Source organism: Hyperolius riggenbachi, chromosome 6, assembly GCF_040937935.1.
Source record: "Hyperolius riggenbachi isolate aHypRig1 chromosome 6, aHypRig1.pri, whole genome shotgun sequence".
NCBI classification, from domain to species: domain Eukaryota; kingdom Metazoa; phylum Chordata; class Amphibia; order Anura; family Hyperoliidae; genus Hyperolius; species Hyperolius riggenbachi.
The window spans coordinates 176351200-176367620 of record NC_090651.1 but is presented as its reverse complement, the minus strand read 5'-3'; the positions used below and the strand labels follow the sequence as shown (position 1 = coordinate 176367620).

The 16421-nt window shown below is 45.2% G+C and overlaps 1 protein-coding gene across 1 annotated transcript in view; it reads left to right on the top strand.

The window, feature by feature from the left end:
* The window catches only part of LOC137521243 (PRKCA-binding protein-like), a 329979-nt gene that overhangs the window by 134622 nt on the left and 178936 nt on the right, over positions 1-16421 (top strand). Inside the window, exon 4 of the mRNA XM_068240230.1 lies at positions 1157-1249. Coding sequence (XP_068096331.1) covers positions 1157-1249 — 93 coding nt within the window. The remainder of the gene's footprint in view (positions 1-1156; positions 1250-16421) is intronic.

The window sequence follows — 16421 nt, the reverse complement described above, 5'->3', positions numbered from 1 at the left end:
AGTCATACTTACCTCCCGTGTAGTCTACTCCTCAATCCCTTTCTCCTCTCCCACGTCCTGTATGTCCACTGTGATCAAGGGAATTCTCCGTCCTCCATTTTGAAAATGGCCATTACCCCATAACAGCTTTCTGGTCAGCACACTGTTAAACTGTAACATCGTCCACTTGAGCCATAGGGAAACATGGACATTACTAGGCATATCAGTTTTCCACTCAGCTATAACTGACAGCAACTGATATATTTCAGTTCTCACAAAATGTTGTCAGAACTGGAAGGGATCATTGTCAGAAGAAAATGGTGAGCTTCTGAGAGGAACTGATGGCAAGGTAACTATTTAACGTTCATTTGAAGTTACCTCATGTGTTTATTTGAAATAGTTTTACTCAGTACAGGTTCCCTTTAAATTAAACAACTCAGATGCAGTTGAACTGCAGACTTTCAACCAGTAACACAGGGTCTTGGCTTATACTCAAGTCACTAACTCGAGGGGAGCTTAGCAATGATGGTTGTGTCCCTCTCCCCCACCAGAACGGTATGCGTAACTGTCTCCTTTTCCTCCGCTGGAGCAGTCTGCGGTAAATGTAGCTATGTGCCCCCTGCTGGAGCGGGCTGTGGGATTCGTTGATTGGACGTGCATGTGAGTGTGAGATAATGAACCCTTTCCCTGCCACCCGATTTGTCCTAAACGCGAACATCTACTGCCAAGCAATTTTTAGACACTTCGCACTCATTAGGTTTACTTAGGAATTTTGACAAGTAAACCTACATGAAATAGGATATATTATATATTGTTTTTTTTCTGTAATGAATTGGGCTTGAACATGGAAAACAAAATGTTGTACTTTTTCTGGAGATATAACAAAATTTTTGAGTGAAAAATTCCCCCCCAAACAAAACCTACCTAGTACGTGCTTGGCAGGTAAAAGGTTAAACCGTCTATTGTTTGTTTTATATTATTATATAAGATTAGTATGGCATACTGATTGTATGCAATCACAAATACTAATACTGGATAGAGTTGCAACAAAAATGTAATATACTGTATATTGTTTTAATATTGAACAAATAAAATAGGGAAATTAATTGACCCAGCGCTACTCTGTATATACTATTCGGTTTTTATTTCATAATTGATTGTACCTTTCTTTCTACAGATGCTGAATGATTTAAACACCTACCTCAACAAAGCTATTCCTGACACTAAATTAACAATTCGAAAATACCTTGACGTAAAGTTTGAATACTTGGTAAGTTTTGCATGCTCTTTATTATAACCAACCACAGCACTTTTCCTGGTCATTATCATTATACATTTACAGTCATGGCTGAAATTGTTGGCTCCCCAGAAATATTACCGGAGAATCAAGTATTGCAGTAACACGTTTTGCTATACACATGTTTATTTTATTTGTGTGTATTAGAACTAAACAAAAAAGGGAGAAAAAAAGCAAACTTGACATAATGTCACACAAAACTCCAAAAATGGACTGGACAAAATTATTGGCGTTCTTAACTTAATATTTGGACGTATGCTGGAAGGGTAAAGAAAAGGAACTGGAAGACACCGGGAGCCCAAACTGGTGTATTATCTCACACGTAATGGATCGAAGTTAAGAGTAATCAAATATACTCACAAAGCCGGGTTGCACGTGAGGCAACCAATTTATGTAGCATGTGGGGAAGTACCGTCCCCACTTGGCCTTGTGATGTTGCTTAAGGGGTCGCAGCTCCTTGGAAAAAAGCCACCTGCCAAGGTGGTATCCCTTGATACCAGGGGAGGAACAACACGAAATGGGGGGTTGGAGGCACCCTGGTGTATAAAGGTAAGGAGTAATCCTACCTTAATGAGTAATTACTCGCGAATCACAAAGCAAGTACTTTATTGGGACACTTAAAGTGCCCCAATAAAGTACTTGCTTTATGATTCGTGAGCGACTACTCATTAAGGTAGGATTATTCCTTACCTTTATATCTATACATATATATATATATATATATATATATATATATATATATAGATACATACATACATACATACATACATACATACATACATACATACATACACGTGTATTTGTCATTACCCTACATTATTTCTCGAGTACCCACCAGGGCGCCTCCGACCCCCCCATTTCGTAGCTTAATATTTGGTTGCACACCCTTTGGAAAAAAAATAACTGAAATCAGTTGTTTCCCATAACCATCAATACGCTTCTTACACCGCTCACCCAGAAATTTGGACCACTCTACCTTAGCAAAGTGCTCCAGGTCTCTCTTATTGGAAGGGCAAATTTTCCCAACAGCAATTTTAAGATCTCTGCACAGGTTTTCAATGGGATTTAGTGCGGAAATTATTGCTGACCACTTCAGAACTCTCCAGCGCTTTGTTGCCATCCATTTCTGGGTGCTTTTTGACGTATTTGCTTATTGGGGTATGCTACAGACCACCTCATGTTAATGAAGCTGCAGAACTGCGATTACTACAGCAGATTGAAAAAGCTGCAAGTAAAAATGAGGTCATAGTTATGGGCGACTTCAACCTTCCAGACATTGACTGGGGGTATTGAGGCTACCCATTCTGGTAAAAGCAGCAGATTTCTGGCAGCACTACAGGACAATTACTTGACTCAAATGGTAACGGAACCAACTACGGGGAATGCGTTACTGGATCTGATCATTTCTAATAGACCAGATAATGTATTAAATGTGCAGGTTCAATAACATTTGGGAAATAGTGATCACAACATGATAACGTTTGATCTGGTGACTGATAGGCCACAGGGCAGCAGGACCACTAAAACTAAATTTTAGAAAAGCAAAGTTCAATCAAATTAGGCAGGCACTAAGTTTGGTGAACTGGGATAATGTACTACGAGGGGAGGACACTGAAGGGAAATGTCAAACTTTTAAACTTATTCTCAATCAATATTGTAGTATGTATATCCCATATGGAAACAAAATGTCTAGGAATAAAAAAAAAGGCCTCTATGGATGAATAGAAAGGTTAGGGATAAAATTAAGAGGAAAAAGAATGCCTATAAGGTCCTAAAACAGGAGGGGACCGAGGCTGCACTAAGCAATTATAAGGAGTGCAATAAAAATTGTAAAAAAGAAATTAGGCTGGCAAAAATCGAAGCTGAAAATCAAATCGCTAGGGATATCAAATCTAACCCAAAAAAGTTTTACAAGTACATTAACTCTAAAAAAAGAAAGGTTGACTGTATAGGACTCCTAAAGGATGAGGGTGGGGACTCAATGGTGGATGACCAAGGTAAGGCAGAGTTATTAAATGCTTTCTTTGCTTCTGTCTTCACAAAGGAAACAGCACTGTTGCAAATTACAGAGGCAGAAGAGTCTCAATCTTCTTACTGTAATATTAAATACTTAACCCAGGAAGAAGTGAAGGCAAGACTAAATAAATTAAAAATAGACAAGGCACCTGGCCCGGATGGCATGCATCCTTGGGTCCTAAGGGAATTAAGTTCAGCTATAGATAAACCCCTTTATCTTATCTTTTGTGACTCTCTTTCAACTGGCAGAGTCCCAGTGGATTGGCGTACAGCCCACGTTTTCCCATTATTTAAGAAGGGCAAAAAATCTGATCCAGGAAATTATAGACCTGTAAGCTTAACATCAGTTGTATGCAAACTATTTGAGGGGTTACTAAGAGATACTATACATGACTTCATAGTAGAAAATAATCTTATTTCTCAGCATCATCATGGGTTTACTAAAGACAGGTCCTGTTTGACTAACATGCTCAGCTTTTATGAGGTAGTGAATGCTAATATGGATATTGGGAATGCTGTAGATGCGATATACTTGGACTTTGCAAAGGCCTTCGACACTGTTCCCCACAAAAGTCTGGTGCAAAAGTTGAGGATGCAAGGACTGGGGAAGAGTCTGTGTGCATGGATAGGGAACTGGCTAATGGACAGAAAACAAAGAGTTGTGGTCAATGGATCGTACTCAAAATGGGAGACTGTTAGCAGTGGGGTCCCACAGGGGTCTGTACTGGGTCCAGTGCTCTTCAATTTATTTATTAATGACCCAGTAGATGCAGTAGTGAGCAATGTTGCTATTTTTGCAGATGATACAAAATTGTGCAGAATCGTCAACTCTCAGGAAGATAGTGTCATATTGCAACAGGATCTGGATAGGATGGCTACATGGGCACATAAATGGCAGATGAAATTCAATGTTGAAAAATGTAAAGTCATGCATTTTGGTCATACCAATGGTCTAGCACCATACAAAATAAATGGGATACAGTTGGGGACATCAAACTTGGAGAAGGACTTAGGAGTACTCATCGACAATAAGTTAAATAATGGTACTCAATGCCAAGCCGCTGCAGCTAAAGCTAACAATTTTGGGATGCATTAAAAGGGAAATAAAAACTTGAGATGCTAGCATAATATTGCCCCTGTTTAACTCTCTAGTAAGGCCACATCTGGAATATGGAATTCAGTTCTGGGCACCACATTACAAAAAAGATATTGCAGTTTTAGAGCAGGTGCAGAGACGAGCAACAAAATTGATATGTGGGATGGAAGGTCTCGCTTACCAAGAAAGGTTAGATAAACTGGGTTAATTTAGTCTAGAGAAAAGACACCTTAGAGGAGATCTAATTAACATGTATAAATACATCAGAGGGCAATATAATAGCTTGGCAGATGAGCTTTTTGTCCCTAGGCCTTCTCAAAGGACTAGAGGACATGATCTGTGCATGGAGGAAGAACATTTTAGCCATTTATTTAGAAACTGTTCTTTACAGTAAGAGTGATTAAGATGTGGAATGCATTGCCACAGGAAGTCGTTATGGCAAACTCTATACCTGCAATGAAATGGGGGCTTAGATGCTTTCCTTGCGTTGAAAGACATCCATGGCTACAATTACTAGGTAATGCCTAATGATGTTGATCCAGGGATATTATCTGATTGCCATCTGGAGTCAGGAAGAAATTTTTCCCTTTTGGGGCTAATTGGACCATACCTTGTAAGGGTTTTTTCGCCTCTGGATCAACAGGGATATGTGAGGGAGCAGGCTGGAGTTGTACTTTGTACTGGTTGAACTCGATGGACGTATGTCTTTTTTCAACCAAAATAACTATGTAGCTATGTATGTTTGGAGTCATTGTCCTGCTGGAAGACCCAACATCTTGGACGCAAACTCAGCTTTCTGGCACTGGGCTTTACAGTGTGACCCAAAATCCTTAGGTAATCCTCAGATTTCATGATGCCCTGCACACATTCAAGGCACCCAGTGCCTGAGGCAGGAAAACATTATTGAACCTCCTCCATATTTCACTATAGAGTATATACTGTGTTCTTTTTTTTGTAGGCCTCATTCCGTTTTTGGTAAACAGAGGAATGATGTGCTTTACCAAAAAGCGCTATCTTGGTCTCATCAGTTGACAAGATGTTTTCCCAGAAGTATTTTGGCTTACTCAAGTACATTTTGGCAAACTGTAGCAGTGGGGTCCTCCTGGGTCTCCTGCCATAGCGTTTCATTTTATTAAAATGTCGACGGATAGTTTGCGTTGACACTGATGCTCCCTGAGCCTGCAGGACAGCTTGAAGTTCTTTGGAACTTGTTTGGGGCTGCTTATCCTCCCTCCGGACTATCCTGCGTTGCAACCTTTCATCAATTTTTATCTTGCGTCCACGCCCAGGGAGATTAGCTACAGTGCCACGGCTTGCAAAATTCTTGATAATGTTGCACACTGTGGACGAAGGCAAATCTAGATCTCTGGAGATGAACTCCTCAGACAGTTCTCTTCTCCTCTTTTTGTTGACCATGCTTAGTGTTGCACAAAAAGACACACAATGCAAAGACTAAGTGAACTTCTCTCCTTTTAATCTGCTTTCAGGTGTGATTTTTAAATTGCTCACACCTGTTACTTGCCCCAGGTGAGTTTAACTGCTCACGGATGGCGGTGATTGAAATCTACACCGTTTTGATCCCCTAATATCTGCTATGGCGTAGATTTCACTTCACCGCCGCCACGCATTCTTGCCACTTCTGCCGCTCCCGATAATCGCGTCGCTCTCTGCACACCGCAGCTCACTCGCCCTGCCGTCTCTATGACAGCAGAGCCCTGTGAGCAGGTCAGGCGCTGATTTCATTGGCTCCTGACCCTGTTGATCAATGTAAGCAACTCCCATTGGCTTACAATGATCATACAGTCAGGAGCCAATGACAGAGGCTCCTAACCGGCTCTCAGAACTCTGCCGTAATAAGAGATGGCACAGTGGGTGGCCTGAGGTTCCCGGCGTGCGGAGTGGATGGCGGTTGCATCTGGTATTTGCAGTGATTCTTTGGTATCCAGCAGGGGTTTTTTTGTACCAGTGGTCTCTGTTCCTTAAAGGACCACTATTGCAAAAAAACTAAGCAGTGAAAATCTGACAAAACCGACAGGTTTTGGACTGATAAGGAGGGGGAACACCGGGAGCCCAAAATAGTGTAGTATGCACTGTAACTTATGGGTATAGAAGGAGAAGTATAATGTTATACTCACAAACAGTGCTGCTCATCAGGATACCGGATATCCGAGTAGACTCGGATATCCAAACTTTTTAGGCCCATCCGATCGGATCCGGATTCCAGGTATCTGGACGGTAATCCGGATAGCCCTATGCGGATAGTTGGCCGCATAACCCGGATACCCGCGGATACCGGTCGGATATCCGAATCCGGGTACTGTAACCATGGAGATGACGTCCATGACGTCATTCAGCCAATCAGAGCGCTCCCAGCCTAAGCCCGAGCACCCAATCACAGAGGGGAACCTTGGCCAGTCCCTCCTGTATATAAGGAGGGGGCCATGTTAAGAATCTCGTCCTTGCTTTGTGACTACCACTGTGATATTTTGTCCAGTGTTTGGCTGAAGCGAGTACATTATCCCAGTGATAACCCAGCGTTTTAACACTAAAACACCTTCTGGTTTTACTGTTTTACTGTGTTGTAGTTAGCTTAGCTAGTCTGTGTAATTTGTTAGTGTCAGTCAGTCTTGTCAGTCAGTCTTTCAGCTGCAGCAGCTGCCTGTGCCTGCTACTAGGTCCTGTGTCTTTGTGTGTGCAGACACTCCAGGCTCCTTGCTGCTGGCTGGGCTGCTATTATACTGTGGTTTTATATTGTGTAGTTGCAGTGCTAGTACTACAGATTCTTGCTGCTGTGCTGCTGAGTGAGCAGTGTCAGTGTGTTTAGCTGTTGTACTCTGCTCCTGTCTGTCAATCTGCTGATAATTTCCAAGCCCGCCGCCAATAATAAAAGTGCACCAAGTACCCCGGGCCCACACACAACATCTGTGACGTCAACTCATCAGTGAGTCTTGTACTATATCTGGCACTGGCAGGGGAGGGGCAAGGCCAAAAGGAGAGTGAGCAACATTGCGGCCTCTGGCAGCAGTTCTGCCGCATCAGTCATTCCGCCGCTACCCACTGGCAGTCACGCTGCAGAGACTCAGCAGTGTGTTGCGTCAATTTTCAAGCAGGGTCAGCGGCGCAGATTGGAGGAGAAGGACGCCGCGTCTGTGATGCAGCAGATGGCGCATGACGAGGAGCAAGCCAGTGACAGTGAGGCCACCAGCCCTAGCCCTAGAGAAAATATTCTCAGCAAAATTGGCTTTACAGAAGAGTCTGAGATGCTGACAGTAATTGTTGGGGGGGAGCCCGTCCATGATGTGTCAGCAGAAGAGGAGTTTGAGGCGGGCTCATCATCCCAGCAGTTTGACGAAGGGGAGTTTGATGATGAGGTGAAGGACCCGGACTACCAGCGACCGGAGGGGCATGTCAGCTCTGACTCTGAGGAGGAGGAGTCAGTGGGTCTGGCACGCAGGTTGAGCATTGCAGGGATTGGCAGGAGCAGCAGTGGGCATGGAATACGTGACCCGCAGGCTGCTGCTCCATCTGTCAGTGGCACGACTACCACCAGCCGCACCACTCAACCCCAGGCCCCAACCACCACCGGGAGAAAATCCACAGCAGCATCCCGTTCTGAGCCACGTAAGGGAAAACTCCAATCCCCAATATGGCAGTTTTTCCATCTGCCCTCACTGGATAGCAAATTTGTAACGTGCAAATTATGCCATGTGAAGCTGAGCAGAGGGTCTCACCCCTCCACTTATGGCACCTCCAGCTTCATAAACCATCTGGGCAATAAGCACAAACCTGAGCATCAGGAATTCAAGAGGCTGAAGGAAGCTGGTGCTGGCCCTTGCAGAGGTCAGAGCATTATAACCAGCTTTGCCACTCCTGCTGACACTGAGTTCAGGCAGCCAGTCCTCCTCAGTGGTCTCCTCTGCTCTCTCCTCGGCTTCACGTGCAAGCCTAAAACGCCCCCACCACCAGACCCTGCTGAGTGACTTTTTTTGTGGTCAGGGCTCAGCCTCCTGGCAGCCGTCGCATACGCCAGCTGAACGGCTTGCTGACACAGGCCATGTCCTCCCAGCTCCTCCCGTACTCGTTTGTGCAGGAGGGGAGCCGGATGCGTGCGCTCCTGCAGTGCGCAGCGCCGGATTGGCCAATCCCCAGCCGGCACTACTTCGCACGCAAGGCCATCCCAGCACTGCACCGCTTTGTGAAGGCCAACGTGGAGCGTGGGCTGGATCATGCGCTTGGTGCGCGCGTCCATGTGACAATGGATTCATGGAGCAGCCGGTTCAGGACAGGCCGCTGTTTGTCCTTCACCGCGCACTGGGTCAGTTTGGTGGAAGGGGGTGAAGAGGAGACAGCAGCATCATCACCCCGGTGGGTGGTGCCACCCCGCAGCAGGGTCAGGGGAAGTGCAGCAGCTTCCAGCTCTGATCCGGTTCCATCCTCTGCCAAACAACCCCGCCTCAGCAGCAGCGTGAAGGCCCACCACTGCCAAGCACTGCTGCAGATGGTCACGGTGGGCAAGAACAAGCTGACGGCAGACCACGTCTTGGCCAAGCTCCGAGAGCAAGAGAGGAGTTGGCTGACCCCCAGAGGCCTCAGAGTCGGAGAGGTGGTGGCCGACAATGGGGCAAACAATGGGGCTATCCGAGCGGCACTGCTCACAAATCTGGGTTACCGTATCAGGCAACCACTTTGAAGGTAGGTGGGGAGTATTAGACCTGTCCCCACTCAGGATTAAGAAGTCGCGGGAACCAAGTCCCCTCCACCAGGGGTGGACATACTTATTGTACAGAGGCGCCAAAAGTATAAAAGTAGGATAAAGTGTTTTAAAAGAGAACAATGGGGGGTTAGTGGTGGACTTACCTCCTCAAAATAGACACAGAAAAATGTTGCTTAATTCAATAAAAGCGATTTATTTACATACTCCGGATAGATGCATCGCGTTTCGTGAGCACATCCCAGTTCATCAGGCAATAAAATTGGAGTACAATCGACTCATACGTTCTCAGTACAAGCTTAGCGCCTACATTGAAAAATAACCAGGCTGTTTATCTTTCTTTATTTTGCTGCCTGAAAGGGTTCATTTCCAGGCATGCAAGTGACAGCTTCTGGTATCTTGTTGGGAATATAGTAAACCTGTCTGATAAACAAATCACAGCTATAAAAGTTTTTCTGGCAGAATAGAACTTTGTTAGAACCTGTACTATATCACCTTGCTTCGACACCACCGTCTCACAGACTGTGAGATCACTTGACTCTCAACACAGCAAGTAGGAGATAGACTTCCTCAGGCTTCTTCCATGTTTACGTTATTTATTCAAGTAACAGAAATACAGATAGATACAGTTTATCATCTCCTGGCAAAGCAGACTTCCATGTTGCGTTACAGCTGCGTGAGTACCTTCCTGCTGAAGGTACCCAGGTCTTCTTGTATCTACTCTATGTTACATCTAGACTACCTATGTACAGCATACATTATATCAGATTACAGAAAGGAAGAACATACTTAGAGAAATAATTGGGTTCCAGTCAGTAGAAGTCAGAGATGGAGGGCATGAAAGTATGAAGCAGAGGGAGCTCTGATCGCCCACCTCCATTTTAATACCGACTAGGAAAGAGTTAACTGTGACATCATATTCGCCCTCCCCTAGACCAGACTATTGGTTGGGCCACCTCGTGGTGTCATAATACCCACCCACTCGATTAATATTTAATGTCACCTTTCCTTTACTTACTGGAATGTGGATGTTTATTAAATATGGCTGATGTTTATTGTTCCAGTGGCGTACAAGCTGAGGTCAGCGAGACCTGCGGCCTTGTCCCCAGAACAGCTTCTTGGTATGTTCTAGGTCTGCTGACAGAACTGCAGATTTTCTCATTAAGAGAAAATCCCTTAAAGGGCAGGTCTGCTCCTCAAGCCTTTTTGACTAACTCAGTCCAAATAACTGAGGCCTACTTAAATTATAACAATCCCCCCTAAAACGGCTTGACCCGCAGATCCCAGCTTCTGAACCTACCAGTACCTGGTTTCTTTCTTTATGTTTCACTTTTCGATGTTCGTGCTCACACAACTTCTCTGCTCTCGGTGGTTACCCCTTGAAGAGAGAGAGCACGACCTCTTGGTCTTCCTGTAACCAGGCTCTCTGGGGAGGCCCTACTTCTAAGTCCCTCTATACCACATGCTCAGCATTTGCGTCACTTGCGTATCACTCACAAACTTGCATGACCACAGAAAAGTGAAACTTGTGTGTTTGTTACTCAATGGAGCAGTGCCAGGTGCCTTCTAAAAGAACGCCTTTATACAATCAACTCCATCACCGGTACTACTAAACCTATACCCGTAACCCTGTATATCCCTTAATTTAAAAATATTGGTTCATGAGATTGTTTATGAGGCACCAATCTCTGGACCAGGTTAATTTGTTTTACGTAATTTTAACACGCAACCTCACCTGGATAATGATGCCTAAAGTTGTCATCCCCATCCAGACGACCAGTGGGTGTAGAAAGAACTTTGGAACTGCAGAGGCCCAGTCAGAGTGTCCCTGGAACATCACCGGAAACCTTTTCCACCAGGTCAGACTGGAACTCACCTGCTTATTTTTGTGTTCTACCTCGTTAAGATCACCTGGATCATGGTGAAATCTTACCTCTAACTTAGTGTACTGTTTGTTTAACCTTTGTAACAAAGTGTGGTCGTCTTGAGTCAAAACCTGTTCCCCTTTGTCCCATGTCTTGTTATCTTTCAGGATGGGAACTTCACGTGAACCTTTGAACTTTAGAGTTCTCTTAACAATTTGAGAAACAACGTCATCAAACCTGGATGACTGGATCCATATGGGATCTCCGCTCACCCAATATGTTCCCCTTGGAAACTCCTCCTTATCGGAACAATTATGAGAATATACCTTGAATGTATCATTAGACCTTATGTTAAAAAAACAAACCTTTCCTTCAGCCACCGGAACTATCGGTTGGGCTTCAGGGTGGATCTTTTGAATGGTAGCCTCGCATTCTGCGTTATTGAGCCCGCAGGCTTCTTCACTAAATTTGACTTGCCCCGGCCAACGCAGGTACTTCTGCAAGAATTGCCCGCATGAGGACAACTCTACTTGTTTCACCTCCCCGTCTAGCACCAAAAAAGGTTGACCTCTCAGGTCCTGGTGTAAGACACGGGTTGAGGTGGGAACTAAGGAAGTGGCGGTGCCTAAAGAAATGTTGCACCGTTTCCATTTGTTCACCCAAACATCTCGAAGCTGCCATACAAAAGATTCTTCTCCAGAAAAATCGATATACTTCCCCTTGTCCAATCTCAGTTGCACAGGATCTTTAAGCATCTCCCTGACAAAATATGCCCCCAACTGTCCTGATTGGACCTCTTCCCCCCTTATGTCCTGAGGCACAATCTGTACCTGAGGTCGGGAAGACTGTACTCTCTGCAATCTTTCAATTAAGAGTACCTCTTCACTTACCCAACTAGCATGAGGATAAGTGGCTGCATATGGACTGTGTAATATCGTCCCCTGTGGTGACCCGTGTGGTGCAAATGGGGTTCCCTGTGTTGGCTTTCCCTCTCCCGGGACCGCTCTCCCCACCCTCTTTGTCACCTGGAAATGTGGCTTGATCTCGATTTTTACTTCTTGTTTCGAGAACCACCAACCCTCGGCTTTCCAGCCTTTACGTGTGTATAGTTGTTTCAGAGGCACTCTCTGTTGGTAGCTCCAGAGTGTGATGTTGTCCCCTGCGTCTCTCTGGTAGGAGAATTGACGCCTCCTGCTCGTTCCTCTCCAATCTGGAACCATCTCACTCTGCATAACCAAGACAAGGTACCCCTGAATCACACACTCCACCTTTTGCATGTACCCATTGTACTGCAATGTACCTTTTAACAACTCTTTGGATCGGTGCATCGATTCTGGAATAGCAGATTTACACTGCCATTCAATTCCCACTGCCCGCACACCTGACCCTTCAGACCCTTCACCCACATTGTGCCCTGAAATTTGTTTTCTCCTGGCACAAGTGCTCTTTTCCTCCGTCCCTGCATGGTCCATCTGTGCCAAGCGAAAGGAGGTGTGAAAGGATTAGTACCTTTGTCACCCAACAATAACATGCTTGGGCCTTGCATTCTCATTAACCCCTTATTATACATGAGAATGTCCTCTCTTCGTTCTCCTAGGACGAAACGGCAACCTAGGATCACCATCAGCATGGCACTCTTCATTATACAAGCACCACCTTGGGAAAGAAAAACATTAGCAATTTGCACTATGCTTTGTTCAGTCAGTTTTTTTAGACATTTTCCGATCTCAGGAATCTCGTGTTTTAGTCTCTTTCCAATTTCAGGAATCTCGTGTTTTAGTCTCTTTCCAATTTCAGGAATCCCGTGTTTTAGTCTCTTTCCAATTTCAGGAATCTCGTGTTTCTCCAAACTTAGATTGGCATCTGGAACCTTTCGCTTATCCGACTTACATCTCCATCTTTGCTGCCAGCACTGCAGCTGTCTCGATTCCATATTGCCCAACTCCTGAAATCAAAATACAAACAAATCAATTCTTATTAATGATTTGGGATTCGCCCTGCGGCTTGTACTCTGTACACTTTAAATTGATCAATATATATTGTAATTGATCTCGTTGCTTTATGGTTCTCATGAACTCTGCTTACTCTTTTTGGTAGATTGGAGTTAAACTTCACCCCCCCTACCTCAGTACTATCCTCAGTACTTACCTGTTTAAAATATGCTCCCGCGGACTTCACCTCTGGAAGCTCTCACCTCATTGCAGCTCCTTCCACATCCCCCCTATCTGTCCATGCGCGGCCGTCGCATGCACAGATTACGGATGCCACACCTGTTGCTGCTTTGCAGGTGAGCCTGCAATGCTCTTACTCATTTTCGCATTAACTTATCTAGAACTTCATCGCGATACCAGCTCTGCTAGAAGTTCTGTGTGTTGTACCCTCTGGTCAATGTTTGCCGTGCCACTACCTAAACTGCAAAAAAAAAATGGCTGCCTCCCTGTAGGAAGGAGCATTTAACACTTAAACTATATAGGGTGCAGGGCTAAGCATACCAGCGTCACATGCCTGTATGCAGATCCCCGAATGCCCACGTGGTAGGTAGTCATATGGCAAACACCGTACTGATACACTGTCACTCTGTACATGGCAATTCTTTCATTTGTATAATTGCCCCATGAACTGCTGTCAGTTCTTGTTCTTTGTGCTACAATGGATAGGAGTTGGAAAAAACATTTGACTAATCAGTGGACAAAAAACGCACACAAAAAAACAGCCCCAGCCCAGCATAGACCTCTTAGTCAAGCTCTGGCCCTGTCCACGACAAAAAACGGAAAAAAACGTTACCGCTCTGCAGCAGCGGCGACGGAAACCCGGATTGGTCAACTCCCTTTTTTCCAACTCCGGCACCCCCTTGCTGCACTGTTGGGAACTCATGCTGCAACACCCATTAAGGTGCCCCACTTAAAGGAATAATCCCATAAGTAACTCAGTACAGACCCTTTCCTGACCTGCGCTGTTCCTTGTCTCCCTGCCCCTAGCTGGGAAACAATTCCTATCCGTGGCCATGCTAGTCTTACAGTAATAGCTTGGTGCACGTATTCTGGCATTCCTTTCCATGGACCCAGGGAAAAGCTCTGGGGAAATACTTTGAGAACCGAGACACACAGTAGAATGTCTCTGTATTTCTACCCCCCTCCCTTTCAGCTGCTCTGCCTGGAGCCGCGAGCACAGCCTGACGTGACGTGGTTCCCCCAGCCCCTCCTCCCCCCTGCCATGACGTGTGGGGGCCATGACTCTTGGGGGCGGGCTCTCTCCACTGCCGCCATTTTGAGTCCTGGACTGCCAGCTAAGATGGCTGCTCCCATAGCAGCCTCTCGATCCTATAAACCTTAGGAGAGAAAACAAACTCACACAGAACATACATTTTATGCACAATTACACAGCATCGATACACAGTGCAGAAAAAAAAAAATCAGCATTCCGCCACACACACTGTCTTCAAAACCGGAGAAACTTTGTCCCAGCTGCAATTATTCACCCAGGGACATGGAAAACTCCCTCTCTACACAAATCATCTGCAGCTTATCTCCGCCATACCTCAGAACTACTAAAGCGCGCAGCATAACTCCAAACCACATTAACAGCAAGTACTTCTGAGACGAACATTTATCAGTCTGACGTGACTAAACAACATTAAACATATGCATACCTTTAGAAACTGTTAGCAGCACGGACTGGAACTAGATAAGCTTGCACCTCTCACTACGCTATCCACTACGGACAGAGAGGAAAAAAAACACACTGATCGGGCTCTGGAAAAACGCCAGCTCACCGAAGAAAAACCTTACTCCTAAGTTTAACAACTGTCTCAACTTCCCTATCCTGTCTACTCAGCTACCTCTCTCTCCCCCATCTACTACTAACGGAGTGACACACAGCTGGCTTCCCTCTGCCACGGGGGACCCCCCCCCTGCCATGTCTGGCTTCCTTCCCAGCCTCTGTAGAGAAGGGAAGAGAAGAGAAAAAAAACCCCAATCGACATCTTTCCAGCAAAACATGCCTGAGACAAATGCAGAGATAACCACTACATAAGTATGCAACACAGGAACATTGAATCCTAAAAAAAATCAAAGCACATAAACTCTGAAAACAGCACTATGTATTTACAAGAAACCCGCAGCCTCCACGCTGCAATTAACACAAAACACAGAACACATTATCCTCTCCTTGTACAATAAACATAATGCAATATAACAACGTAAATCATACGTGCCTGATCTGCAGACTCTTCGCAATTCATCAGCTTTCGCAACTGTTCTCCCGCAAAACTTCTGTGGACTCCGGAACTCCTGAGCGTAATCTGAGCGTCAACTCTCTGGCCCCACCACATTGGACCGGCTCAGGGGATCGACTTCTCCCGCAGCAAGTTGCCAGCTGGCCCCGGAGTGTCCCGTTGCGATCCAGGTTTAGGCTTGTAACTGTGTGCACCTTCAGTTACAGTGTAACGTCCAAGAGTTTCGCCGCTGATCCTCGAATTGCAGCCCGTGTGCTTGCTTGGCTCACGCAACGCACACTCCCCACACCACTTATCAGTCTCAGCTTGATAAGCTTTACAGTCCGCGTCTATTCCGCTTGTTTTGCTATGGAATATCTTGAAAACTTCTTCGGCCCCCGGCCCCTGTCTGCTTGTCTAGCTAGGCAGTGAAGGGCTTCAGCACCACTGTTAGAACCTGTACTATATCACCTTGCTTCGACACCACCGTCTCACAGACTGTGAGATCACTTGACTCTCAACACAGCAAGTAGGAGATAGACTTCCTCAGGCTTCTTCCATGTTTACGTTATTTATTCAAGTAACAGAAATACAGATAGATACAGTTTATCATCTCCTGGCAAAGCAGACTTCCATGTTGCGTTACAGCTGCGTGAGTACCTTCCTGCTGAAGGTACCCAGGTCTTCTTGTATCTACTCTATGTTACATCTAGACTACCTATGTACAGCATACATTATATCAGATTACAGAAAGGAAGAACATACTTAGAGAAATAATTGGGTTCCAGTCAGTAGAAGTCAGAAATGGAGGGCATGAAAGTATGAAGCAGAGGGAGCTCTGATCGCCCACCTCCGTTTTAATACCGACTAGGAAAGAGTTAACTGTGACATCATATTCGCCCTCCCCTAGACCAGACTATTGGTTGGGCCACCTCGTGGTGTCATAATACCCACCCACTCGATTAATATTTAATGTCACCTTTCCTTTACTTACTGGAATGTGGATGTTTATTAAATATGGCTGATGTTTATTGTTCCAGTGGCGTACAAGCTGAGGTCAGCGAGACCTGCGGCCTTGTCCCCAGAACAGCTTCTTGGTATGTTCTAGGTCTGCTGACAGAACTGCAGATTTTCTCATTAAGAGAAAATCTCTTAAAGGGCAGGTCTGCTCCTCAAGCCTTTTTGACTAACTCAGTCCAAATAACTGAGGCCTACTTAAATTATAACAAACTTCTGAGGGCAGG